The following is an 11,596-nucleotide window of genomic DNA, read 5'->3' as shown; positions in this document are numbered from 1 at the left end:
TCAGGCCGTACTCATGAGACAGAATGGGTTTATGGTTTTTTTTTTCTGTTTCTTGGCAACAATTGCATATTTCCTTAAAAAGGAGAGAAAGGGATAGAGGAAAAAGGGGATGGAAGGGGTCTGAATGAGGGGGGACTGAATCTGGTTTGTCTCAGAGGCACTGGATGACTAACGCTGCAAGAATGTTTCCATACTTCCATCCAGTTACAAGCACACAAACGAAAAACGACTTACTCCACTACATCAAGATCCCGCTGAACAACTCTGCTACAGGATAAGCTATACATGATCACATTTAAATACTGTTTTGTAAAACCTTAAGCTGTTTTTGGAAGCATTTGTACCATGTATGAAAATAAAAGTAAAACTTAAAAGTCATAATAATGACATCAATTAAAATTATGAGATATTAAATTGTAATTATGAGATTAAAAGTCCAAAATATGAGATATTATAATAGATTTTTTTTTTTAAAGATGAAATTTTGGCATTAATACGTTAAATTAAGAAATTAAAGGCATAATTGACAAAAAAAAAAAATTAAAATGAGAAAAAATATGAGATTAGATTTGTATTAAAATGTTGAAAATTATGAGAAAAAGTTAATTATGGCCATAACTGGTGTTTACGGGGCCCTGGTGCAGGTTGTTTAGTTTGTATGTTCGTTCTATTAATTTATTTGTGCTAGTTACATAATGTTTAAGTCAACATTTCTCACAGTGTATTTGCTATAGTTTAGAAAATGTAAAATATGATAACTCAGAGTTAAACTGTGTCAGAACAAATTCATCTTGATAATGTCAGATAACTTTGATAGAAATATATGTAAAGGTTTACATTCAGACAACTGTTATGTTGTAGTATGACCATATTTACACAACTATCAATACTTTTGTAATGATTAATTTTTTTTCAGTCTTTGGTGTAAAACGTTCACATTAGAAATTAAAGAAAAAAACACTTAAGCACACACCACTGTATGAAGAATTTTTGGGTATAATATGTCACAGTTTACTTTATTTTGCTATACTCACTTAAATGAGCTAAAATGTCCTGCACCCCTGCACTAGTAAAAAAAAATATAAAAATTTTTATCTGGTGTCTGAATTATTTTTGGTTTGACTGTTGGTGAATTAGGCGCAGTCACTTTAAGAGACAATGCATCCATTATAATGATAGACATTCGATTTCTTTCTCCACTGTTTACTTTCACTTAAAGGTCCCCTTCTTCGTGATTCCATGTTTTAAACTTTAGTTAGTGTGTAATGTTGTTGTTAGAGTATAAATAATATCTGTAAAATTCTAAAGCTCAAAGTTCAATGCCAAGCGAGATATTTGATTTAACAGAATTCGCCTACAAAAAACGAACCATTTGGACTACAGCCCTCTAGTTCCTGCAATAATGACGTCACTAAAACAGTTTTTTTGACTAACCCCCGCCCACATGAATTCACAAAAAGGGGGGCGCGGCCTTGTTGCGCTCCGACGGAGAAGAAGGAAGAGCTGTTTGTGTTTGTCGCCATGTTGTTGAAACGCTGTTTTTTTCATCTCTGAGTCCAATCATCTTTGTTTGGGCTTCCCAGGAACGCTGTACTTAGAGATCAATGGTTACAATTTATGTTTAACTCGGTTCCCGAAAATTATAATGCACATGTAAAATTATGTGCAGCTCATTTTGCTGAGGACAGCTTACTGAGGACAACTTTCTCAATCTCAATCAGTTTAATGCTGGATTTGCACACAGATTATTCTTGAAAGATGGAACAGTTCCCTCTTTGTCTGGAGAAGGCATTGTTTATGGACCACACTCGGTAAGTGTATTTTATTATTTAAGTTGGTGCGTTTAACAGTTTCTGTAACTTATTACACAAAGGGCAACGCTGTTTAGCTTAACTAGATGTTAACTAGATGTTAGGGCTGTGCAAAAAACCGAATGCGGTTTTCATGCGCATCTCGTCAGTAAAAACGCTCCTCCTGTGACTATAAATACATCTCCAGCACGTTCGTTCTAGCCCAATCACGTTACCAGGTGGGCAGCCTGCTCTCAGCTGCTGTCGAATCGCAGCACAGGAACCGCTGGCCCAATCAGAACCCGTTACGTATTTCTGAAGGAGAGGCTTCATAGAACAAGGAAGTCATCAGCCCGTTTTTATGACAGTGAAAACAGCAGTATACAGATAGGTGAATTGTGTGAAAAATACTGTTTTTTTACACGCGAAACATGAACACATGTTATATTGCTCATTGTAAACACAATCAAAGCTTCAAAAAAGCGCGTAAAACGGGACCTTTAATACATAAACAACAGTTTTTTTTTGTTTTTCGAGGATACTCTCCAAGACATCATTTTTAATGTAGTTGTTAATATAAGAGGCAAATTCGGTGTTCAAGCGCTTTGAGTTTTTGCGTGTCCTTTGTCTGAATACTTTAAACTCTTTTGAATGTTTAAATTGGAAAAGCTTAAAAACATGTGAAAATGATAAGCTTTCGTGACGATGCACAGCAGTGGCCGTCAACTATCCTGATAGTTTTTTTTGCCAGACGGTTGAGATTGCCGGGGCCCCCACTCAATCGTGGGGGCCTCCACTATAGGGCCCCTATAATCGTCACCAGCTTTCACCCCACTAGCAATGGCCCTGATTATGACACATCACAAGTGTGACATGAAAAGCATGTGACATATGTTAAAATTTGGAAATAAGAAGTCAATTGACATGAAAGTCAAAATAGTCATGAAAAATGTTATTATAGAAGTAGAATTTCTTACATGAACAGTCAAAATTATGAGATGGTCATACATAAATCTTTAAAACGATACCATAATTATGAGTCTAAATTAGGAAACAATTGTGAAAACATTTGTGGGATTAAATAATAATTATGACAAACTCTCATAATGATCACTTATGTCATATTTTTCATTCTTAATCTCATAATTAGGGCTTATGTCATAATTCTGATTTACCAAAGCATGATTGTTTTCTTATGTGGCCAAAATGGGCTTCCATAAAACTCCATTAGTCATTAAATGGAACATTGGACTAATTCTGTCATTCTAAAGAGCTCACAATAACTCTTCCTTCTGAAATTTGATATCCAAAACAAGGTTAATTGGGAAATTACCATGTGAGCAACTGATGAATGATTGTGTGAGAAACTCTCAGAATATGTGTATGTGTCATCGGCCCGGTGTTTTAATCAAGAGTTCCTTTAAAATCTTGAAATTAGCAGCAGAACCAATTTCCTTTTAAACAATCCCACAGGTTTAGAAAAAGAATATCATCCTTTTAGTGCACCGTGCTTACTGTGCAGATCTGCTTTTAATAAAACCAAAGGCATAACAGCCCAATGACATTTAGCTTAAGATAACATTTAGTCTGCTTTTTCTGTGATACTGCAATTAGCGTATGGTGCAATTCGTGATATTTTATAGTTAGCATAACCTGTTATGTAATATTTTTTCATTCTCCCTGACCAATGATTGGTGCTGGTCAGACCTTCAGAACAGTGAATCCCTTTGAGAACATAGGCTTGCCCTCAATGGGGAAAGATTACCTCAATGGGAAAATCGAGTAAAACATATTCATAGAATATTCCTTATTTAAGTGTACAGTGTGTTGACAGTTCCACTGAGTCATCTACTTGTGTATTGTAAACAGAGTGTGGTCTGTTAGACGGTTGGTCTGCGCTCACATCCTGGCCATGTTAAACAGAGGAGGGACCAAATTGTAAACCGTCATTTGTAAACCTCATGTTTGTCTATAAGACCAGATGATTTTTAGTTGTGACCTTTAATTAGTCTTTAGAGAATCAAAGGGAGTCGGTGCAAATGTTCACATTTCTCAGTGGGTGGCATTTGGTCTTGACGGTGACCAATTAACAAATTTTCAAAGTGGATAACAAGGCTATTGTCTTGCTCAGACATAATGACTGCTGACTGTATCCATAGTGGCTGTGTCACCAAAATAGTTCATTAGCTATTAAGAATCGGTTCTCCATACATTTAAAAGTGCAAATTTCCAGATTTCAGGAAATGGTTCTGGAAGTACTTTTTTACATAAAGAAAAAAATCTAAATACCTGTTAACAATTAAAGTGAACAGCCATAGTATCTACATCACATCAAAACAATAAAACCTCAAGACATGGGTGTTGTCTTACGATTTTGATTGTTAACAGGCGTCATCAGTTGAAACTTTGTTTGAATCTGTGAGTATTTATTGAACTATTACCTTTGCTTGTGTGTGTGTTGGCCTAAAGAATGGCTTTGGACTTTGGAAGGACTATTTCTTTGTATATATATATATATATATATATATATATATATATATATATATATATATATATATTTTTTTTTTTTTTTTTTTTTTACTTTTTGAATAAAGGGAGCATAACAGTGTGCAAATGTATTTCTATTTTCTGGGTGTACTTTTCCAATTCATTTTCCACAATAGTTTCAACATTTGTCTGGCTATGAACTAGACCAACCCACATCAAGGTGAAAATCAGCATTACAAACTTTAAATTGAAGCAAAAAAGTATTTTAAAATAATAAGACATAACTCAGTCCCAAAAGGCATTGTGAATGGCAAACTAAAAATGATGGAGAAATACAGAACTATTGATTTTTAAAAATTAAATACAAACAGAAACAATATATTTTGTATTTATTATAAAATATGCATTTAAATACAGATATTTAAGTTGCTTGAAAGCAGCTGACTATATTACATCATTCACATTGCTTCATTAGAATATGCAGGTGCTTAAGTATTCTTTTTGTGCAATTTGCACTAAATTATTATTTCTTCTTTCAAATTCTTATTCATTAATTCTAATCAGGACGGCTGATTTTCCATGTAAAATGTTCAGTTCATTAAATTATTAATTCCTCAGAGTAGATCACATTGTATAATGACTCTATTATATTAGTGAGGATCCATGCTTATAATAATATGTGATTTGATTCAAGTGAGTTTCCCACCCCCAATATACGCCTGTGACTCAGCTTCTCCTACGAGCTGTAACAAGATGGTGACTAAGTGTTTAACTGTGGTTTTGGTATCCTGCTCCTGCGGTTCCCTATTGGCCGGAGTTTGTTTAAACTAAACTAAACTCCCACCATGGTGCTCCCACAGCTCTCATTGCTCAAGCTAATTACAGTGCATTGTGGGATTACCCTGCTGCACCACTCAAGTCAATTCTTTCCTTCCCCTCTCCCACCATTTTTTTCTCCGTCTCTGATTTGATCTCATCTTCCCTTTCTCTACTACTCCGTCTTCCCAAAGGTTCCTCACTCCCCATGTATGCCCATATCTTTGAAATACATTTAAACAAAACATGAGTTTCAATTTCCTCCGATATATTTATTTAATCCAGTCTCTGTACACATATTTCCTCTATCGCTTTCATTCTTTGTTATAACTCATTTTTTTTCTGCAGGCGACTTGTATCCTTTAACCGAGATATTTCGGTGACCACATGCCTCTAGATGTTGGCCCTCAGCAGTGTTGCCAAGTTGGGCAAATTGGGCTACTTCAAAACTGTTGCTGCAGGTAGTTTTTCATGTCAGCGGGTTTAAGTGACCCCAATAATGTGATATTTATTTCCTAAAATGCAAGGGGAACCTCTCCAAAAATGTGTATTTTACCCTACCGGAATGCGATTTTTACTGGGGATCCCCCTCAATATGTGATTGGGCTGGTTTTGAGTAACAATTGGGCCTGTTTTGTTGTGAAAACCTGGCAACCCTTGCCCTCAGTGCTCAAAGCCAGCTGGGAGTCATTATCTGGGCATGCTGTACCAAACCTCTCCACCTCCGCTCCAAAACCCCTCCTACACCTCCATACACCCATTTTCCATGGCCACAGTGCTGTTCTGTGGGATTGAGGAGTGAGGAGAATTCAGCAGATGGGTTTGGCATGTATGTGGTGCCCCAGTCATGATTTGGCAGAAAGTACTTTTAACATCCTAAGAACTTATATTATTGGGAAGCTCCTAAATCAAACCCTGTTGTACCGCTTCCAAAGACTGTAACGCAAAATATGGCAAGATATACAATTAAATATGTTGAAATCAGGCAAAAGGCCGAATGTTTTTGTGTTCTGAAACTGCTGAACGTCTGCAGGTTGACAATAAACAGTAGATCTGGTTTACTTAAATATTCAGGCTCCTGCTGAGGTAAGAAGCTATCGTAAAATCCGAGACTGAATTTGCCCAGTGAGTGGTGGGAATAAAGTTTAATTTGAATAAGGTTTGGATGTTTTTAGCAGCTGCAGCTTTTTTTCCATGTTAAGCTCCAACTGGGAAAGCTTGTTCTTAGAAAAACAGGGAGGGTATTATTTAAAAACAAATGAAGCAACAAAATACTTGGTTAAAATGTAAATAACTTGTTTCAAGTTTAACCATATTCATTTTATAGTTTATTTCACTGTTTCTGGTTAGCATTCATTGGCTAAAGTTAAAATCCAAATGTACAGTAGCCAAAAATTTGTTGACAGTAAGTACTTCAGAATGTTTGTGGCGTATGCAAGGAGATAAATTATGGGAAAAAAGCTGTTCACAACATTCTCATTTAACAACTAAACTGACTCTAATCCTTCACAGCATCTTTTGCTGTGTTCTGGAATGCAGATATTTTTCAAGAAAGACACACGACAGAGGTCTTAGTGGTGGGGTGTAGCATCCTTTATTTCAAATACCTTTACAACAGCCCTGGGGCTGGCCTCAAATACATTTTTGGCATGAGAAGCCTGTTGGTAAACTCTTTGGTTAAAGGCACATAGAACAATTTTGAAGAAACCTGCATTTGAATGACTAAAGGAGCTAGTGTAGTGTTTACATGTGTAGCACCAAATTTCTATTCAAGTTTTATTTTTAATGGCAACAATTAAGTGTACCACAGACTAATGCAAGTAAAGAATTGCTAGGACTTGGTTGCAAGCAGGGTCCAAAATATATATATTTTCAATTTCCAGGTATATTTGACAGTAGATATAAACATATATTGTAAAGGATAGATAGATAGATAGATAGATAGATAGATAGATAGATAGATAGATAGATAGATAGATAGATAGATAGATAGATAGATAGATAGATAGATAGATAGATAGATAGATAGATAGAAAGACTGATTGATTGATTGATTGATTGATTGATTGATTGATTGATTGATTGATGGATTGATTAGAATGTGTTCATTTTGGACCCTGGTTGCAAGATTGCAAGAAGTCTGCATCATCAAATAGAGATGATAGCTCCTTTCCACTGAAATAATAATTTTGTGCCCTTAGCAGTGGATATATTATTTAATGCAAATTTCTGGCAGTCATGGACAACTTAATACAGTCAAAAAGTCAAAGCTCTATAACCTACTCCAACATTGACATAATCTGTGAAACGACTTGATAAATCCCTTTACCTACAAAGAAATAAGTGACATGAAAATAATTTTTTAAGAATTCCGACACAATCATTTACTGTCTTTTATGAAATGTAAGAGACTATGAAAAACCTTTTAAGTTCAGATATACCATTCACATGGAAAACAGACAAAAAATAAAAACAATCAAAGCTTGCGCTATACTGTCACCCACCCCCTTTATTCCTGAACCCCTCCCACTATCCAATCACCCCCTCGACTCCAAGGAAATCTTGCGGGATACAGTTTGGTAAAAGACCCCAGTGACCAATGAGCGGTAGTCAGGTACTTTGAAAAGGTGGCGGTAGGCGTATGTATTGTCATAGGGCCGTCCTCGGCTCACTAAGGTGCGCAGGTGCATCTCGTTTACCTGGTTGCCCACGGCCAGCACATACAGCTCAATGCCCGCATTGTTCACCTGTTCCACGGATTTTTCAATCTGGTTGTTGCTGACGCCTTGGGAACGGCCATCCGAAAACACCAGCAGCTTCTTCTTCCTCGTCCTGCCACCCCTGAGGCGCTCAATGGCGAAGGTGAGAGCATTTGTTATCTGTGTACCTGCATCCTGGAACTTTGCCTCTGTAATATCAGCGGCCACCTGGGTGATGTTTGAGGAAAATTCGGTCTCTAAGTTGGCATTGTTGCTGTACTGGCCAATGGCAACCCGGACCTGGAAGCTTCCTCTTTCTGCTGACAAAAAGCGCTTAGCCAGCATTTGTGCGAACTCCTTGGTCATCTCGAAGTTCTTGGAGCCCACGCTTGCTGAGCTGTCCATCATGATGAGGACATCAGTGTTGTCATTAAATGAAACTGAACAAGAGCAAGAAGGTGTAAAAGTTATTATCTCATCAAAAAAAAAAAAAAAAATTTGTCTCTCAAATCAGTACTTACTTGGACAAGTAAAGCTAGGACACTTCTTGTCTGTGAAGAAAGCACAACATTGTCAAAATCCAAATCCAGAACTCCCGAAGCACCCTAAATCTGCAGCAGATGCAGTATTTAACCTACCTTCACAGATCTTCTCAGTCAGGTTTTGCAGGAAACTGTCATCCAGAAGAATACCAAAGTTGTTTAAGACAAAGGAGAAGCCTTTTCTGGGATCATCTTTACACACAACCTCATCAAGCTGTTCCGAATTGGGCTGCCTTTCTGCATAATCCGCCACTCCAACACCACCAACCTGCCAGAAATCATAAGAGAGTCAAGGTTTCTATCTACTGGTGCATCCTTTCTGGTTGTGGACTTCATTTAACTTCATGTCATGAGACCATACTTGGATGCCAATAACATCAAATGTCCTTGGGTCACAAGTTTTCCCTAACTAAAAATCACATCTGTGGGATGTTTGATTCCTTTCACTAAATAATGCAATCCACTTCTATGGAAGCAGTTTCAGTACACCTTCTCAAAGATCCACACAGGTGCATTAGTACATTAGTACAAAGTTCAGCACAGGGTCAATGGAAAAATGTGCCATATGTGCCAGAATGATATTACATTGCTCCCTGCATACTTGCATACACTTTCAAACTGAAGTATCCAGTGAGAGGCACTTGAAGCCTGCTCGGCTTAATCTGAAACAGATGTACGTGAATTTGGCAGTGTTTTATATTGGTTGCTGGACGTATTGCAGCAGGAACCTAACCAGTGCTCTTAACAAACTCAAACAACAAAATCTCCTTTTAACGTGAATCATATTTCTGGGGACTTGTACCTGAGTGCTCTGCATCGCAAGTACAATGCTGTATCAGGTGCATTACCGAGCAAGTTTACTTTGTCAGTATAGCCATACATATGGAGATGGTTATGTGATGCAATTGTGGAAATCATATGCTATGGTAAAAGTACTTTGAGGTAATATGTAGTTTTGCGCAAGTTAGTGTGCACAAACCAATCCAGATTAATTCCATAATTTGTGTGAAGAGGAATAAAAATGGTTGGCTTTTTAATGTAAATAGTGTTTATTTCAACTAGAAACTGGAATTGTACCATACGTGTAGGTATTTATTTTTAAGTTCTGCAAAAGTCAAGGCATGTTTTTTGCAAAAAGCAAAAAGAGTTCATTAGCTTTACCTTCAGTCCCTTGCCGCACAGCACGTTCATGGGTACTTTGTCTCTTATGGTGTCAGAGCGTCCATCAGTAAGGACAATGACCACACTCCTCTCCGTCACAAGCTTGTTGATCATGTTGTTAAGCGAGTACTGCAGAGCTTCTCCAGTGTATGTGGCTTCAGCCAGCCAGCGGAAGTCTTTCACGGCTCTAAAGTGAAAAATATCAATTTTCTTTATTTCTTCAGACACAATGCCAGGTGTACACACGAAATGCGAGCTCATCTGAAGAGGAAACAAAATCCTTCAAGCCACATAATTGGATCTTGAAGTTGTTTTTGTCATATTGTGTGCAGACTATGGTTTTATAAAAAAGAACGTTGATATTACATACTGCTTTAGGTCTGTTAAGGTCTTAATGTTGGGGTCGCCGAGCTGTACAACCTCCTGAGCATTGGCACCGCTGTACTGCACCACGCCAATACGAGATTCATTGGCACCAAACTGAAAGAAAAATAAAGAAACAGCTTAAAAAACAAAAACACTTACTGGTATCTGAATAAGATTGGAAACGTGCTATCTATGGTGATAACAACTCTAATAAATCATAGCTGACAGTTAACGGAAAAATCTCTTTATGATTTAAAAAGGAAGCTTACCTTGACCTTGAGCCTGTCCATTACCGTCACAATGAAGTCTTTAGCGATGGCAAAATTAGAAGCTCCGATACTCTCAGAGCTGTCCACAATGAAGGCAATGTCCAGGGGTCCACATTTGCATTCTTAACAAACAAGAAAAAAACATGCATATAGTGAAGATGGCGTTGCTAAATACTAAATACAAACACAGTTTAAAACATTTTTGATATACGTCAAAGTCTTGGGACTTACCACAGCAAGCTGAATGAAAGAAAGAAAGAAAGAAAGAAAGAAAGAAAGAAAGAAAGAAAGAAAGCACATTACATTTGCATCAAATCTGACAATATCAGACAAATCAGAAACATATGTTCTATCAAAACATTCACAGTAAGGGGTTAACAATTATTTAGCTATTTCACGGAAGGAAGAATCTAGTCTGGAGATAATAAACATTCATAAAACTCATTAACACTTACAAAAGATCAGTTAATGCTCTGACCTAAACACCTGACGGTTTTAATATCTTATGTCTGAGTTTATAATCTTAAAGTAGAATTTATAATAGACCATAACCTGTGCTTAATCTGTGGTGGCAATAATGAACAAACAATGGTTTATAAGATTCTAGTATACAGACGTAAAATAGTCCAATCTGTGCAAGTCTGGATAGAACAAGATAAAAGTAATATGCTTGGGAGTAGAAATGAATGATAAAATGCTAATAGACACAAAGCAGCCTACTCTCAAATAAATGGTTGGAGCTATTTGTCTTGATGGTTGAAACAGAATTTCTTTTTTTTTTGGACAATTTTTTCTGGTCCCTAAGGTTTCATTCATACAGTAATACATTTCAAACTCTGCTTTTACTCACTGTGTTTAATCTTACATGACTAATGTAATTTTTAACAGCAACTCAAGATGAATGCACAAGGGCTGTACAGGGAGAACCTTCATATCCCAAAAATGCGGGCCATATTAAATAAAACACTAGCCCACAACACATTATTTGCACCCGATTGGTTAAAACTGTCAAATTCCCTTCCTTCAAATTAATATGTAACGTTACACTGAACTTTCACACTCTTCTGTTCAAAGCATCAGTGTTTTCTCTCTCTCTTGGGTTATGTCCTGCTTTCACATGCCCAGATGGTGATATTAAATATCTAAGTTGAGCTTCCAAAACTAATATTTATGATAAACATGCACACTCTGATAATTTAAAAACATTTAAAAGACTCCAGCTCCAACGGGAGTTATGAAACAAAATAATGAATATCCTTTCAAAAGCTAAAGTCATAATTTGAATAACTTACTTAACTAGAAATATTATACACATGAATGGATGATTTCTGCTACAGTGTTTTGAGAAAAAAAAAAACATATTTATACATAAATGGAAAATACATAAAGTATTTTCTAATTCCTCACTTGCCAGTTACTCATTTTCTTGCATGTTTTCTACTGGTCTGCAGAGTATTGTGAATGCT

The 11,596-nt window shown here is 36.6% G+C and overlaps 1 protein-coding gene across 1 annotated transcript in view; it reads right to left on the bottom strand.

The window, feature by feature from the left end:
- Window positions 1-6,664: 6,664 nt before the first annotated feature.
- The window catches only part of LOC127967951 (collagen alpha-1(VI) chain-like), a 21,942-nt gene continuing 17,010 nt past the window's right edge, over window positions 6,665-11,596 (bottom strand). Inside the window, exons 25-31 of the mRNA XM_052568720.1 lie at window positions 10,362-10,370; window positions 10,131-10,252; window positions 9,866-9,975; window positions 9,496-9,682; window positions 8,431-8,602; window positions 8,314-8,343; window positions 6,665-8,232 (exon numbers count right to left, since the gene is read on the bottom strand). Coding sequence (XP_052424680.1) covers window positions 7,631-8,232; window positions 8,314-8,343; window positions 8,431-8,602; window positions 9,496-9,682; window positions 9,866-9,975; window positions 10,131-10,252; window positions 10,362-10,370 — 1,232 coding nt within the window. The 3' untranslated portion in view covers window positions 6,665-7,630. The remainder of the gene's footprint in view (window positions 8,233-8,313; window positions 8,344-8,430; window positions 8,603-9,495; window positions 9,683-9,865; window positions 9,976-10,130; window positions 10,253-10,361; window positions 10,371-11,596) is intronic.

Source organism: Carassius gibelio, chromosome B11, assembly GCF_023724105.1.
Source record: "Carassius gibelio isolate Cgi1373 ecotype wild population from Czech Republic chromosome B11, carGib1.2-hapl.c, whole genome shotgun sequence".
Classification (NCBI taxonomy): domain Eukaryota; kingdom Metazoa; phylum Chordata; class Actinopteri; order Cypriniformes; family Cyprinidae; genus Carassius; species Carassius gibelio.
The sequence above is the reverse complement of the archived record's forward strand: the minus strand, read 5'-3'. Positions and strand labels throughout refer to the sequence as shown.